At 50.0% G+C, this 16,532-nt stretch overlaps 1 protein-coding gene and 1 long non-coding RNA gene across 8 annotated transcripts; one reads left to right on the top strand and one right to left on the bottom strand.

The window, feature by feature from the left end:
- Positions 1 to 1,239: 1,239 nt before the first annotated feature.
- On the top strand, positions 1,240 to 10,516 carry tsku (tsukushi small leucine rich proteoglycan homolog (Xenopus laevis)). Of its 7 annotated transcripts, none has more exons than XM_086215407.1 (3): positions 1,240 to 1,639; positions 7,500 to 7,814; positions 8,544 to 10,516. In XM_086215407.1, the coding sequence occupies exons 2-3, from the start codon at positions 7,506 to 7,508 to the stop codon at positions 9,282 to 9,284; spliced, it is 1,050 nt and encodes a 349-aa protein (XP_086071533.1). In that variant the 5' UTR covers positions 1,240 to 1,639; positions 7,500 to 7,505; the 3' UTR covers positions 9,285 to 10,516. The 7 variants fall into 7 exon arrangements, with proteins under 7 accessions (XP_086071533.1, XP_086071530.1, XP_086071527.1 ...); XM_086215404.1 differs by lacking the exon at positions 1,240 to 1,639 and adding an exon at positions 3,631 to 4,081; XM_086215401.1 differs by lacking the exon at positions 1,240 to 1,639 and adding an exon at positions 3,632 to 4,092 and having other exon boundaries at positions 8,544 to 10,515.
- Positions 1,813 to 4,495, bottom strand: LOC147254003 (uncharacterized). The gene is made up of 3 exons (XR_015118100.1): positions 4,264 to 4,495; positions 2,862 to 2,989; positions 1,813 to 2,566 (listed from the first exon to the last, which is right to left on the bottom strand). It is a non-coding gene; the product is annotated as an uncharacterized LOC147254003 (long non-coding RNA).
- Positions 10,517 to 16,532: the final 6,016 nt, after the last annotated feature.

The following is a 16,532-nucleotide window of genomic DNA, read 5'->3' on the forward strand; positions in this document are numbered from 1 at the left end:
CTGGGGGGCCGAGCCCTGGGTTGCCACAGCATCACCCGCATGGTGGCAGTTGAAATGTTGGCTGCATGGAAAGAAAGTTGCACGAAGCGGCAGCTCGAGTTTAAAAGAAAACGTGATTAAACTGAAGTGCAAACCACCCCGGAGCTCATTACCACCAAATAAAGCAGCCGCCACTGGAGAGCAGGAAATGAGCCCCGCTTCATTCAAGGCTGCTGGGATGAATCCAGGGACAACGTTCACCTTCCTGCTTGTGTTTCGACACATCGCGTCCAGGTGTTTCATATCTGACGGCACCAGGAACACCGGCAGAGCCGCTGAGAGTTTTTACAACACTGAGGTGATGAGGCGGGGAGGACGCCATTCATCATTCAACGATTGTTGTGTATTATTGGGTCAGAGGTCAAAGTTATAATGATTGAGAAGGTTATGAAGGTTTTAAGGTTTGAATTGAGCCAACAAGCGAATGAATGCGAGTCTCTGCCAGGACCCAGTGGCTTCGATGAGGACGTCTGTGGACTCGCATCGGCCTGCTGGAGTCTGAGGAGCTTTGAAGCAACATGAAGCCTCCTGGTTGCAGTGGTATCACATGGAGCTGGGAGCTGTGGACTGATGCCACCTTTGTTGACCCATATCCCAGGTAAGCTGTTGAGCCTCTTAAACGTAACACCTTGACGACGCTGTCCTGCGTCCAGGAATAGAAGACAGAAACGACGACTCAGCGTTTTGTCCAGCCAGCGAGCAGCAACCACCTGATGCTGCTGCAGCTGTGGAGCAGCAGAGGAGCCAGAAAACAACTGCGGACAAGTCAACCTGAATAAACGCGACTGACGCTGTCACTGCGGGGGGGGGGGGGGGGGGGGGGTTCTGTTGGGGCTCTTGTGAACTCCCACAGCATCATAAACTCCACTGCTGCAATCATGTACAGGATCAGACTCGCTGCAGCGCTCCAACACCTTCACCGGCGCCGGTTCCATCCAGAGAGTGACTCAAAACGATGTTTGGTCACTTGAAGGTCAGAGTTCACGTCATCATTTTCCATGTTGTCATGGCTGCGGACAGCGTGCAGCTGCGGTGGGACCTTCCTGCTGAGAACTCTTTATCTCTGGCGCCATCTGGTGGAAGTTGTGCCCAGTGCATTATTGATGTATTGACGTGATGACGTGAAGATGACGTAAACACCCGGTCAGGTGTGTGTCGTTACACCACAGACACACGACTGTGAACCTCCGCCAGGTTCGAGGGTCCCGTGACAGACGGATGTCATCGCCACAGTTCTGCTGAATTAGTCCCACTTCCTGTTTGACACAGAATCAATAGGCAAGATGAAGATGAGACCAGAGGTCCTTCCAAAAATGCAGATTAGCTCTTTAAACGTGGGAGGGGCCATGTGACAGGGTTTGCTTATCCACACCAATCAGTTTTATCAAGTCAGAGTCGTTCCACATGGCGCCAAGAGGAGGTCCTTCATTCACACGCAAGCTGGAACACCTGTGCAACATCCTGGTACCTGTTACATGAGTAGAAGCCACCGAGCCTGAGACGAAGAGGGTTGAAGCCAGATCCAAAGCAGGGTAAGACCGAGACAGGACCAGGAACAGGAACAGGATCAGGATCAGGATCAGGACCAGGACCAGGACCAGTAAGTGTGCCATGCAGTTCTAGAACACTGCCATACATCTGTATTTCTTCATAAACCGTCTCTGGAGCATCAACCAGTCTGACATCGCTGTTCTAACAACAAACCTCACAATGATGGTGCAGCTTCACCAGCAAACCCAGGAAAGTCTGTCAAACACCTAAAACGCAGATGGACTGTAACATAAAGACGCAGGTACCAGGTGAGGATGGACCGGAACGTAAAGACGCAGGTACCAGGTGAGGATGGACCGGAACGTAAAGACGCAGGTACCAGGTGAGGATGGACCGGAACGTAAAGACGCAGGTACCAGGTGAGGATGGACCGGAACGTAAAGACGCAGGTACCAGGTGAGGATGGACCGGAACGTAAAGACGCAGGTACCAGGTGAGGATGGACCGGAACGTAAAGACGCAGGTACCAGGTGAGGATGGACCGGAACGTAAAGACGCAGGTACCAGGTGAGGATGGACCGGAACGTAAAGACGCAGGTACCAGGTGAACTGACTGACACTCGGGAACAGGCGTGTGCTGGTTACCTGTTCTGTCGCTTTCATAACTTTTGATTTGAGCTTCAGATGAAATGACGTGAGAATCACATGAAAGATGAAAGGAAACCCGTGGAACATTTAGGAGGATGTGGAACACTGATAGTGGAGGAGGTTCTTCTGTCTCCTAAAAACAGAGTTATTGTGTCCTGTGTCTGCTCATGAGCTCAGACTCGGGGAGCGTTCCACTGGTCAGCTCGTCCTGGGGGGTCCGGATCCTCCCACACACCCACGACCCCCCCGGACCCAGGGATCATGTCATCATCATCCAGTGAAACCTCTTTGTCCACGTCATCATGTGTAGCTGTCACAGTGACCTCTGACCTCCGCAGTCTCTTCAGTTCTTCCTCGAGTCCCAGTGGACGTTTGAGTCTGAGAGATCCTGCAAAACAAGCAGGTTCATGTGTGTTGACAGTGACATTGACCTTTGACCTTTGACCAACAACATCACATCCATTCTTCAGTACTTCAGTTGCATGAGTACTACACAGTAAATGAGCGTGTGTGTACTCTAAGACATCAGACCTATATTTCCTGCACTGCTACATCTTGCTGAAATTGTTGAGCTCTGGAATGATGTGGAATCTCACCTGGGCAGGTGTCATTTCAGGAGCAGCACATGGCGCATCACAGCATGTCTCCTACATGTTTACAGGTTAGTAATAGAGTATAGTTACCTTTACCATCCTAGTATTGTCAGCCAATGAGAATCAGAGAGTTGAAGCTGACGCAGTGTTGATCCAGTCGTGACGGAGGAGGGACTCATGCAGGCGTAGGGGAGGAGACGAAGTTGAGCCACACCCCTCTATCAGGTAACCAGAAACACAAGTAGTCATGTGACCACAAACTGAGGATGTGCACTTCAAATTACACACTTCTGCTTGGACAACAACAAACAAAATCAACAACAATAAAAAAAACCTCTCAAACCCAAGTTTTCAGGTGGTCCATCCTTCAACCCCCCCCCCCCCCCCCGGGGGCCACAGCACCTCATTTTTCTAAAACCATCAGTAATAATTTGACTTCTTTTAATTTCCACGGTGAAACTACAGTCCAGGGTACACACAGTATACTTTCTGGTTCAAGTGGCTCATCTGACCCGGTTGACCCCTTACCCCCTGTAGGAGGCGCTGTTGCAAAAGAAGTGGATAAATGAGCAACATTAAAATGTTGTTCTGAGACAAAACAAACAAACAACAACAACTTAGTTTTGATCCACGTTGAAGCCACAGCTGAGTCAGAGCTGCTGCTTGAGCAGGACGTATGTGTGACGTCACACAGCTCATTGATTCCATATGTTATGGGATCTCACAGTCAATATCTGGATGACCCGACCCAAACCCAGGAAGTTACAAGTCTGGGACTTCCAAAGTAAAAGCGCAGGGGTTCCGTAATAGCAAACATTTAAAGTTTAAGAGTTGTTTGTGCCCGAGTGGCTGCAGCAGCTGGTCGCTCTGTAAAAACACGCCAAAGAGGCTGACGAACGGGAGCTGATAATTACGGCCTCTGACAGGACTCTAAACGCAGCACAGGGACGACTGCCAGCTAACGGCTAACAGCTAAGCTAGCGGAGCCGGGCAGAACTACATTTGTTCAGTTTTTAGCGACACAAAGACTCAGAACAAGTTACATTTCCGCTTCACGCGTTTTATTTTGGAACGTTTGGAACGGAAACGCTCTGATTGAGTTGCCCGGCGAACTTGTCAGAGGTAGAACCAGTCGAGACAGAGGGGCAAGACCCCAGACCAACGTCCCGGGCTTCCATCTGCTGGCTGGGCAGAGTCGCGTCGGCATCCGGGCAGACGGACACAGCGGCGGGACAGAGGAGCGCTGCGCTGCGGGGGTCTGGAACATGGGAGCGGTGAAGTGAGGCGGCAGAGAGACGCGGGGAGTCCGGGTGAGAGACAAGTGAGTCACCGCGGCGGGGAAAGTGAACAAAGTTGGGCGGTTGGAGCGTTTTATTTCTCGGAAAGTAGCAACGGGGCCGTGGGAGCGTGTGGAGGACTTCTGCGGTCAGGTCGGGTTTCACCGCGGTCCCGCAGCTGACCAGCCTCCGACCCGCAAATAATCCAGACTCACCAACAGCTGTGACAATCCCGCAAACACTCGTGAACGGCGGGGTGACACGCGGAGCTGTGATTGACAGCTGGAGGGGGCGGGGTCGGCACCGTTAGCGTTATTAACGTGGCCTCGTGCGTTAACGTGCCGGTCCCCCGCCTGCCACGTACAGCGGCGCGGAACCAGATCCGTGGTGCCCCCGCGCCGCGCGCCCTTCTCCCCCGCTCCCTCCCCCGGAGCAGATTCATGATGAACGGACGTGCAGGAGCCAGATGACGATGATGATGATGATGATGATGATGATGAGGAGGAGGAGGAGGAGGAGGAGGAGGAGGAGGAGGCGTTCTCAGAGCTTCTCAGTTTGGTCCAAAAGGCTACAAACCCAGAAACCTAACTGTTGTCATCCGAACTAAATACGAGCGATGCACCGCTCATCAAACTTTGATGAGGTGCTACAACATGGAGGTCAATTCAAGCGCGAGGAGCTTCTCTGAGGAAAGTAGCCACAATTCAACAATGATGGTGAATGATAAGAATAAAATGAAGGTATTAAGGGTTGGCGAGCGAGGTCTCATCTGGTGGTGGCGTGCAGAGGCCCAGCTCCAGCAGACTGAAGCAAACCTCCACGCCAAGTCAGCACCTGAACCCTCCTCCTGGCCTGAGCCGAGGTACTTCAGGCGAAGGCCCTATTAGGTTTGCTTGTTTCTGAGTGTATTTCTATGCAGGAGGAGATGTAGTACATCCGTACGCATTATCAGAGGTATAAATACACATCATCTGCTGTTTGTTGTCTCTGAAGATAATAAGACTCAGAATTAAGAGACGGTTTGCCAGCGCCGGCCTTGGCGATGGCTCCCTGCTAGGGTTGTTAGCCAGTGATGGAGCTGCTAATTGAACCGGGCCTGCGGTGGAGCTTTAATCATTCTTTCTTCTGCTGAAGTGATTAATTTCCCTCCTTGTGTAAATTTATTTACTCTCCATAACTGCAGGCTTCCCGCTGCTGCATAATTGTTTCAAAACACTTAAGTGCCATCAATTTTAGGTAAACTGGCGTCCTTCTCCTCAGTGTCACGCATTAATTTGACTTAAAAGGATTACTGTGGCATCCATCTTCTAATTACACAGCTCCAGCCTTCAGCTGAAGATTAAACGGTGACAGAGCGTCTCAGAGCCTAGACGAGGACTCGGGATACTCAACATTTCCCTCTGAGTGAACTTTGGCAGAGTTGCAAATGAGCGCCTTGAAAGTCAGAAGTGCAGCAGGTTCAGAGGGCGTCCTGCTTCAGAGGGACGGGGGCTGCGTCTCTCCTAGACCCTGAACAGGGTTGATGGAGGAGTGAGAGCAGCTCCGCCCTCTGGACCCTGGAGGTGAGAAGGTATCACAGCTAGACGTCACAGGACGGTGCCAATTGTCCCATGGGGGGGTTGAAGCCAGCGCCAGCAGCCATTTGCTGAGATTTATTGGTGAGAGGTTGAGAGCAACACCTGGTGCAGAAAGTTCACAATCCTGCTGAAGAAACAGATGGAGCAAAGGTTGCAGGAGGGGAAGGAGGGACGGCGGCGTCAGAACCGCTCAGAGGCGACGAGGCGCTCAGGACGTAAAATCACACCAGCATTTGGTTTCACTGGCAGCTTCTGCATCTTGTCTGTTTGTGGCAGAGCTGCAGGCACTCAGGTGGTCTGTTCAGGTGTAACGGCAGCACGGCGTAACGAGCGCTGTAGACTCAGACGCCGAGGTGCCTGCATCACACCTGAAGATCAGAGATGAGACGTGTTCTTTATTAACTGGCTGAACCTGAACAACCCTGTTAACGTTTGTCCAGAGAGAAAGATTTGTGTTCTCTGCTAGTCTGGTTACACACACACACACACACACACACACACACCCTTGGCACTGTATCTTCTGTTACCTGCAGTGTTCAGTTGCTCTTGTGACTCCAGAGTGGAGCAGTGGTTAAGGAGTGACAGTAAGGAGGAGCCCCTGAAGGCCGCCTGCAGACCAGAGGAGGCGCACCAGGAGAGTCCTGTGTTGCTGCTGAGTTCAGGGGGGCTGAACGCTCACATCGTTCAGTCAAACAAACTGTTGCACAAGCAGCCGGCCTGAGTCGTTCAGGGGTCGAAGCAGAAGAAAGCCTGCACAGAGGTGAAGGGACTTTGAGCGGCGTAATCAGTCAGAGTGTGTTGACCCAGGACGCGGCGCTGCATCACCTCCCTCTCTTATGTAAGTGTGGACAAACCAGGTTTAACCGGGTCGGATTCAGCAGAGAACACTGCTGCCAGGTTGTTTTCCACCTGAACTAAGACTGAGTCTCTGAGCTGCACCTGCTGAGTGTGAGTGTGGCTTCTGTCCCCCCATCTCACTCCTCCACGTCTTGGGAGCCGTGGCGGTAGACTGTGACTACTGCGTTGTCATTTAGTCAGAATGGCTTTCAGAAAGATGAGAAACGACAAGCTTGGCCACTTCGGGGCCTGGAGGGCTGTAAAAGTAAACGCTGCCTGTGTCGTTTACAGATTAGGGAGTGATTTCACTTTGTGTGCAGTTCTACTTTCACTTTGTGTGCAGTTCTGTGCTGTAATTCCTCAAGTAAGTAAGCAAGTGTTACGCTTGAGAAAGTACAGGGTTGTATCTTTAACCTGCATCCTGCTGTGTCATGGTAGCACCACTTTACCATTTCCACCTGTTACACAACTCTTAACCTCTGTTTTCATATTCCTGCTAGTGTGTGTGTGTGTGTGTGTGTGTGTGTGTGTGTATCTTAAGTAGAACTCTGAGCTCTAGTCAGCTCAAACGTGAGGCGAGCTCAGGCAGGAGGGAGCCTCTGGAACGTCTCCTCTCATCTTGTCGATCTTCATGAAACGACATCGTTTGTGACACGAGTGTTGCAACGACCTGTGAGGTTTTTATTCTGCTGCTTTTCTCTCTCCTGGAGTTTGACTAAGCCGTGATGGAGACGTAGCTCCCTGACCGTCCTGTCTGACTGTGGCCGACGTTGATCTGGACTTGATTCTCTCCTGCTCTCGTTGTCTTAAGTAAACTAACGAGCTCTTTGAGCAGAGCGATGATGTCACACCCGTGGGGAAGCCGTTCAGGTTGCATGATTAAACCCCGACTGCGCTATGATCTTAATAATGGTGTTTATGTACACGCTCTGCAGGTTGAAAGGGGGCGTGCTTCCAACTAGTTGGACGAGTATTTCTGAGAGTGTGACACGTTGAGCGAGTGTCGCCTGAAAGCAGCTCGTTTGTCCTCTGTGCAGAGCGCGATGGCTCAGCTGGTCCTGTGGCTCGGCCTGCTGCTGCTGGTGGACGTCCAGCCCATGGCCGTCAACTTCTGCCACCCTGGTTGCCACTGTGAGGTGGAAAGCTTCGGCCTGTTTGACAGTTTCAGCCTGACCAGGGTGGACTGCAGCGGCCTGGGACCCGGCGCCGCCATGCCTGTCCCCATCCCGCTGGACACCGCTCACCTGGACCTGTCCTCCAACAACATGGGCCCACTAAGCGACACCATGTTAGTGGGCCCGGGCTACACCACCCTGGTTGGCTTGGACCTCAGCAACAACCTTATCACAAAGGTCAGTGGTTTTTAATCATTAAGATAAAAGATTTTAAAGTTTCACCTGGAAAAATAAAGATTAGAAAAAAAGATCTAAACCCAAATTCTTCAGTGAGAAGTGTCAGCCTGGAGGCTGCAGCTGCAGAACGCACGATCCCGACTGGCCAGGGTGGGTTTGGGGAGCGACTGTGTCGAGCACAAACTTCTTTGAAAAATGTATCGTGTTTCCTGTGCTAGTGTCACAATGAAGGGAGCTGTAATTGAATGTGTGTGTGCAGCAACTGAACACGGACCCGACAGAGCCGTGCCAGCAAGAACCAGAAACCCTGTCAGTGAGAGAAAAGGCAGCGACGCACGGATTCACCAGATCCACTGTCACGAAATCTTAGGAGCTTCACTCAATAAAGAAATGAGAGTCATTAATTCCAAACTAAATCATTTCAGATAATCTGAATGAAATCACAAAGACTTTGCAGGAACAGAGAACAAGAGCGGAAAGTTTTTTTTAATTTTAGTATTTAAGGGATTTAAGACATTGTTCATTTTTTAATTATCGGTTGGGGTCAAGTCTCTTACTCTGACCGTGTTTCCACGTAACCGTCAGTATGGAGATCATGTCAACGTCACGTGAAGTTGTGTTAACATCCTCACATGCAGTGACGACGGTAACCACTCGGAGGATGCATTTTTGTGCGGTGGAATCTGAACGTGAGCTTGATGTTTCCTCTTGCTGGCTCTTCTGCCTCAGGTCAGCCCGGCTGCTCTGTCCAGGCTGCGTTACCTGGAGACTCTGGACCTGAGCCACAACCACCTGGAGAGCCTCTTGCCCAGCTGCTTCCTGGGCCTCCCGCTGGCTGAAGTCGACCTCAGCCACAACAGCTTCCTGGACTTCGACATGGATGTGTTCGCTGCCAAAGTTAATGGGAAACCTGTCAGCGTGGACCTGTCCTACAACAAGCTTGTGTCCGTCTTCACCAAGACAAAGGGGAAACTTTTACAAATTCAGAGTTTAAACCTGACAGCAAACCAGCTGTCGAGCGTACCGAAGCTGGCTGGTCTTCCGCTCAGGTTCCTCAATCTGGATGGAAACCCCATCACACACATCGGGGAGGGAGCGTTTGCTCAGCTGAAAGAACTGGTTTATTTATCCCTCAGTGGCCTTCAGGGCCTCCAGGACATCAAGGCACTCGGCTTCAAGGGCCTCCAGAACCTGCAGGTCCTGGATCTGTCCAACAACCGCAGGCTGATGACGCTGGACCCTGCTGTGTTCAGTGGACTGGACTCTCTGCAGGAGCTGATTTTGTCCGGCTCTGGGGTGAAGTCCTTACCCAGAAACATGCTCACACACCTGCCCAGTATAAAGAGTATCACACTGGGCCACAAGGTCCACTGCTGGAGGACACAGAGGCACGGGCAGTTCCACTGGCAGCAGGGGCAGGCCAAAGACACCGAGGAGCTGAACTGTAATGTGGAGGGCATCGTGTTGTGAATCCTGTGACCTCCGACCCTGCTGGGTGAACCGGACCACTCGTGACAATCCTCGCGCCAGAGCTGTGCCTTCTCTGCCTTTACACTAGAACCATGTGAACGGTGAACTATGTCTTAATAGTTAGATGCAGCCAGCGTGAACGCTGACACACTGATGATGTTCTGTTGGATGTGACGCTTCGGTCGAATAGTGCATTCATGCAGCTTGTTGATGATGACGCGCGTTCACATGACCACGACAAACAGGAACCATGGACGCACCCAGAACTTCTGCTCTATCCCTGCTGTCAGGACACCGAAAAGTAGTAAACATCTTGGTCGCTGCCTGCAGAGGAAGTTCAGGAGGTCAATATTTCAACTGATATTTGTCGTTAACAGTATTGACAGTTAGCATTATTTAGTTAGCCAGAAGGCTAACGTCAGTAATGTAGCTAGTGGCCAAAGAAAAATGTACTAAACTGTGAAGTAACATCAGACATTACAATCACTAATCAACGAGGAAGGAGGTACGAATGCTCAGCGAGGGCGTCCAGCGCGTCTGAGCTGCAGCCAGACGTCCAGAGTTCCACGCGTTGTGCCTCCTCGGAGGTTTCCCGCTTGCTCATGAATGCACTATGAAGAGGTAGAGAACTTTCACAAGTTTCTTGGTATGTACTTCATTTAAGATGAGCATTGTTTGCACTTATTCCAGTCTCGCTATGGTATTTTTGTAAATGTGCCAAGGAGGCCAAATTAAATGTCATCAGAAAAACCCCTGGACGGCGGTTTCCTCCTTTTATATAGAACCTCTTGGAGCAGTGACAGCAGTGGTCCTGGGTGGCTGAGGGAGGCCAGCTGGTGTAACTCTAGTGTGGAGCTCATGACTCTCACGAAATGACGGTTTTATTACTTGAATGTTCTTCATTAAACGGGTGACCTCGTCCGCCGGTTGCTGGGAGCCGCTGACCTGCTGTGTTCCTGCCTTCCACACCAGAAAAAAACTTCCTGAGACGGTTTGACCTGCCGCTCAGGTGGCTCCTCCTTGCAACTTTCAAAGCACACTCGCACAGTACGACACGGTTCGCTTCTCTTACAGATATGAAGTCACATTTAGCAGCGAAAGCGGCGCCGAGCTAGGCCTCAGACCTACGACGCTGATTAGCCTCACAACTGCATGTTCAGGGTTATGAACGTCAGCAAGCTTTGGGTGGTGGCTGATTAGATCTCAAAGAAAGTCCACCTTTGCAGTTGCTAACTAAAGTCAGATGATGACGTGTAGAGGTTTGTATTGGGATGCAATTATACTGTATGTGATTTTACATCGGGTACAGTACACGTATGAATCATGAAATAAAAGGAATGTCCTCACACCTGCGGCGTCAAAGGGCCTATGATGTCAGAATGTGAGGCGTGGAGGGGAAGATACCGTGAGTGCGATGTTATGTTTGTGTGGATGTTCGTCACAAGCCTCGTCGTCCGCTGACTCACGGCTGGGTGTGTCTGTCTGTGCGCCACTCAAGAAGAGTCAGCTGTTTCTTCCGTTTTACGACTCAGAAATGTGTTTCACGTAAAGCGGTGAGAGAAACAGACACGTACACACACTTGTGAATGTTCCTTACAAAGCAGTGAGGAGGGCAGACACACCGGGGTTTGGCAGGTGACCAGGCCAGTGTAGCCTGGTCACCTGCCAAGGAGGTAACTGGGAAGCAGTGAAAGGAAAGAGAGGGAGAGAAAGAACCAGGATTCATTCAGGGCATCTTACAGATCTCCTGTGTGTTTGGCAGTGAGTGTTTGTTCTGCCAGACAAAGAGAACGTTCACATGATGGCCTTCCCTCTGTAACACAGCGCTGAGACTCCAGGACAACCAGAAATATCAGAGAAGGGGCAGGCTGAACCAGGATTCATCAGAGTATCCATCCTGGAACCAGGACCAGCTGTGCGTGGACTGTGTGTGAGCCGAACTCAGATTAATGCTCGGCGAGGCCTTTAAACCAGCCTAGAAAACCTCCAGTTGTCTCACATTTGAAGCTTTTCACGATCGTGAATGTGAGCGTTCTCCTGCAGCAGGGGGAGGCGGCCTGGGAGCCCTCGCTCAATGACCCTATTGCTGAAAACACTTCCAGATGTTTGTGCTTTGCTTGCAGGAGAAGTCAAGTCATCCATCAGAAACTGTCCCTGCTGCGTTCAGTTGCGTGTCCTAAACGCTGTGAAATCAGAGTCATTCCTGGAATGCAACACACAACAAACCAGGTTGCCAACTGAGACTTTCTTCACCGTTTGCTGCTGAACGTTAAATATCTTTGGGTCATTGTTGTATGTCTCACTTTTCTGAGATCAAGTGAAACATGACGAGGTGAACCAGAGCGAAATCCTTCTCAAGATCGTTGCATAGAACATTCCACACGTCAACCGGCATTTCACACATACGAGTGACAAGCATCGCAAATATGTTGACACGCAAGTTGTGCAACACGTTAAACTGGTTGAATATCTCAGCTTTTAGTACGTGAGAAAGCGGCGCGGCCAAACCTGAAGAATGCCATTCCTGCGTCACGGCTTTGATGAGAAGATTCGTGTGTGATGATTAAAACGAGAGCGATGAGAGAGACAGTTCGCATCCCCAGAACCCTGCCAGAGGAGAACGCCTCCACTTGGGGTTTGAAGGAGTTCTCTTCAAATCAAGTGGCAGTAACTCTGAACTGGGGACACAGATTTGAGCAGTTTTGTTCATCAGCAGCAGAAATACCATTTCTGACATGACAATTCATCTTCATTGTGGGAAACAAATTAGAGTAAACACTGTGGTGTTGTGGGATATGAGTGAAGAACTCGAAAGGTTCTCTGCAGTGGTCTGGATCTGAGAGGACTTCAAAGCAGAAGGAGGCTTTGAAGTGTGTATAATTAATTCAGGCAGGCGGATCCGGGTGTCTTTATTAAGTGTTCCGGTCCTGCTGGAGCAGCCATCAAGCCCACGTAATTGGACCTTCTCAGATAGATCCTCGGAGGATCAGGCTGTCCAAGCAGTTAATTCACTTTGCTGCAACAACAATACGCACACACACACACACACACACACACACACACACACACACACACACACACACACACACACACACACACACACACACCTCCACCCCCCATGGGTTTAGAAACAAGTTTTTGAAACGATAAAAGGATTGTTGCTTTTCTATTTTCACAAAGCAGATACAGAGCCTTTGTTGCTGCGGGACACCAGCCGGCGAGCGACGGCATCAGCTCACCACAACAACAACAACACACGTTTTGTTTTTCAGCCCAACAAAAGCTGAACTCAACCTCCAGGACACAAAGATGGGTTTGTGTTACCAAGCAAGCAGCGGAAGTTTGGACCACGAAATCATGAGACGGCTTCTTCTGTCAATGTCTGATGAACACAAAAGTACGAGTTCAAGAGTCAATGATTTGGTTTGCTAAGTTGAATGAGTACAATTTAATAAACACAGATTTGAATCAAGAAAAGATTTCTTTTCACAAGACAGTGAGCGGTGGAGCGTTGTCTGTTGTCGTTAGGGTACGCAGTCAGAACAAGTTCCTCAGGTTTAGTGCTGGATCCTTGCAGGGTTTGATCAGGAGACGTTCAATGATAGAATGATTGCTGATCCTTAACGATGAAGGAACACCAATGAGGTTAGTTGACGCTGAGCCACAGACTGTAGAAGACGGCACCGAAGCACAGTAACCTTCTGTCAACGTGTCTCACCTGGACAGAAGGAAACATTCGTCCCTCAAATATCCAGAAGCAACCACCAATGTTTTAGAAGGCCTTTTGTCTGTGCGTCACTACTCACCATCACTCTACCTCTCTTCTGCCTGATCAAATTATCAAAAAGTACAAAAGAATTAAAAATAATCAGAATATACAGTATATTTGTGTGTGTGTGAGTGTGTGTGTGTGTGTGTGTGTGAAATGATGAAACATATTAACAGAGCATTTCTACTTCTCAAAAAGGAAAGAAACCCATTAGCAAATGGCGCTGGTCTTTTTTTACACTGCAGTCTGGGAAAAGGTTGAGACTCTGATATTTAGGTTCTCCAACAAAATGGCGGCCATCATTTCTCACACACTTGCAAGCTGCTGGCTCCTTTGATAACCGCACACCGTCCATGTCTTCATAAGAATAGTGAAACCATGCTGCAGAGTCACGTTGCACAGCCTACACTTGCTTAATGGTAGTAATCGTGTTGAACAGCATTACACAGCGTCAGTGGCGGTAATGGTGTCAGTGGTGTTGGCGGTGTGCTCTTTGAGCGCCGTGGCTGCGTGCCAGGCTCAGCCGCCTTAGGCTGGCGTGCAGTGATTCTGTCTTTTAGGCGTGAATGAAGAAGGTGACAAGATGATCTGGATGTGTGAGGAAGTTCATGTACGTCTACAGAGATGAAGGTCCTCCTGCGGAGAGCTGCTGTCACATAGACCCCTGAAGTATCCCACAATGCCTCTGGAGGAGCGGCGAGGCCTCATCGTAGGTGAAACGTAGGTGTGAATGACGTAACCAAGGTACAACAGGTCACCAGGTGTGTGTGACACGCTGAAGTGGATGATTCATTTCATCAGTTACATGTTCAGCTGCTGCAGCCACAACGACTAACCAGACACTGTTTCCCATCATGCAGTATTCTCACTGATGGAACACACAGTTCTCACCATGGCAACAGTCAGCTGACACCAGCAAGGCAGCGCTGCAAGGTGAGGGTGATAATAAGTGATAATTCCTAAAGTACTTTTAGTGATGTACTGTACTTGATGTGTCAGTACTCTGCTTGAGTATTCGGGTCAGCCTAACTCTGACCGAGGTTCTTTACTTTTCCTCCTCCACTCCCGTCTGAACGCCTCAGTCAGCTGCTCTGAAGAGGACACAAGCCCAACAACACAACTAGAACACAAACGGCTTTAACATGACCTTGGGAGGTCAGCGGTTCAAGAGCAGAACCCTCCCCAGCACTGGGAAACACAAACATGGTGTACCCTGTGTACTTCTACTTTGGCTTTGTAAGTAAACTCAATATCAAATACTTCTCTTCTGGGATTCTTCTGAATGGAGGCTTTTACAAAGAGGGAGAGAGAGAGAGAGAGAGAGAGGGTAAGAGAGAGGGGGAGGGAGAGACAGACAGAGGGGGAGAGAGGGAGAGACATTTTCATGCAGGAAAACCTGTCTGTGTTCATCAAGCAAAACTAAACGTGCCAATGTCAAGTTGTTCAAGCAGGAGCTTCCACGATCATTGAACCCCCCATTACTCCATTCACTGTGGTAATTATACACAGCGAGGTACTGTCAGTACACAGCATGATATACACTTCTCTCTCGCTGCGTGTTGGAGGCGTGTTGCTGCTCATGTGACTGCATCCTTCATCTGATAAGACAAACTCCACTTTGCTTGTTCCTTCCTCCCTGTCGGTTTGCTGTTTTCTGGCCTGCTCGCCTGCCGACTGTCAGCGTGGCTGGGAGTCGGAGGCTGAAACACGCCAGGCTTCACCCTCAAGAACTGGAAGCTCAGTGGGGTTAAAGAGGAGAAATCAAGAGTTGGGGCCGAGCTGCTGCACCGCTGGCTCAGGCTGGGAGGTGCAGCAGCTCTTGCATCACCCTTCTCATATTAGTGGTGCGAGGAGGGAGTTTCCCAGAGGAGCAGGGACACATCCTGGCTCTGCTGCCCTCTTTGTCATCCTCCTCCATCTGGTTCCCATCAGGAGTCACGGGGCCGGATGGTGGCAAGGTTGTCTCATAGGACGCCACCTTTTTCTCTGCCTTTGACAGCATTTTTCCTGGTCCGTCTTCGTCCGTCTCTGCGCTGCCTTTGTAAAGTAGTTAAAGCAGCGGCGATGATGTCACATTAATGCTGACAAATAAATAAATTGTAATAAGAATAATATTTTTCCCTCCAGTCCAGGATCATCGCTGTATTGTAGTCTGGTATCGCGTGCAGTAAAAGTACTGCGAGGGGGTCAAATGTTGACCTGCTGTACTCTAAAGCTGCACCCCTTCAAGTCCTCACCCCTGCATCTTTACCGCTCCTGAAAAGTGGTTGTGTTGGTGACTGACAGGTGAGGGCGGCACAGACTGACGAGATGAGCGCCTCACAGTTCCGGGCCGTACTCACGGGGCTGCTTGAACCCAACACGCCAGGAGGAAGTGAGAACATTTTTGGGATGTAAATATTGAGGGTGCTGCTCTCACGCCCGCGAGGATGGAAAATAAACATCCAGCAAATGTTTCTTGCCTCTTGAACGTCTCCTCACAGCCCACAAACATGGAAGGTCGAGGTGAACCGCCGTTTCAGATGTTTTCCAGCACAGACCTGGAGTCAGCTGTCACCCCGTCAGCCCCGCCATGTCTCTCTCTTACATCTCTGGAGGACAGTTTGATTTCTGTGTTAGAGGTCAGACAGACGTTGACTCATCAGCAGATGAGGAGTTTGTGTTGCTGTGGACGGAGTGTAGACTCACTCAGCTCACCATCAGTGATGAACACACAGGATTTGTGAAGCGGTGACGCAGCAAACGCCACACAATACCTCAGAAACGAGGCTGCTTCACTGCACTGTAATTACATCCACATGATCGCGCCGCAGGATTATGCTGCTTGACCCAAGTTTCTTCAACTCCAGAAACTTTCCGGGGGTTGGGGGGGGGGGGGGGGGGGGGGCTGCTCACACCACAGTTCATTACAGTGTGGGACACATTCTTCTTGATCTGCTGTTCAAATTATTAGCTTGAGGTGGTCACAGCAGACGAAGACGTGACCGTGTGGTAAAGCGCCTTCACTCACAGGACTTCGTTTGATTCAAGGTATTTTCAGATTTATCGCCAGGCTAAAAGACTTCCCTCACTATTTGTTGGGCTGGTGAAGCAGAAATTAGTTCCCAAATGCAGAAATGAAACAAGGCACTTTGTGATGGAAACAATGAAACTCAGGAATGACGTAATAATGCAGTCGCAGCGTGTCAGACTGATCCTTGTGAAACTGTCCCAGTGTTTCCATCAGCCACGTTTCCCACAGACATGCAGTCAAAACGTTGGTGGGTGCGCCCTCTGGTGGGACAACTTGGGAACTACAAGATGTGCCAGATGCTGAGAAATGAGTCCAAGCTTCTCTGATTAACAGTGACGTCACATGATGGTTTTAGTGCAGTCCAGTCTCCAGTTACTCAGTTATTCACCAACATTTATCAAATTACTTCTGCATAATAAAACCCGCTGATGAGCGAGAAGATTTTCTAGATTTTTCTGCTCATAAA

Source organism: Aulostomus chinensis, chromosome 10, assembly GCF_037954235.1.
Source record: "Aulostomus chinensis isolate RoL2024-O1b breed Wild chromosome 10, RoL_Achi_v1.0, whole genome shotgun sequence".
In the NCBI taxonomy this organism is placed as follows: Eukaryota; Metazoa; Chordata; class Actinopteri; order Syngnathiformes; family Aulostomidae; genus Aulostomus; species Aulostomus chinensis.

What these genes read in the sequence shown, in the direction of transcription:
- tsku (XM_086215407.1), top strand. Translation starts at nt 7,506, where the DNA reads ATGGCTCAGCTGGTCCTGTGGCTCGGCCTGCTGCTGCTGGTGGACGTC. An exon ending in GCAACAACCTTATCACAAAG is followed by an intron (nt 7,815 to 8,543) that starts GTCAGTGGTTTT and finishes CTTCTGCCTCAG; the next exon opens with GTCAGCCCGGCTGCTCTGTC.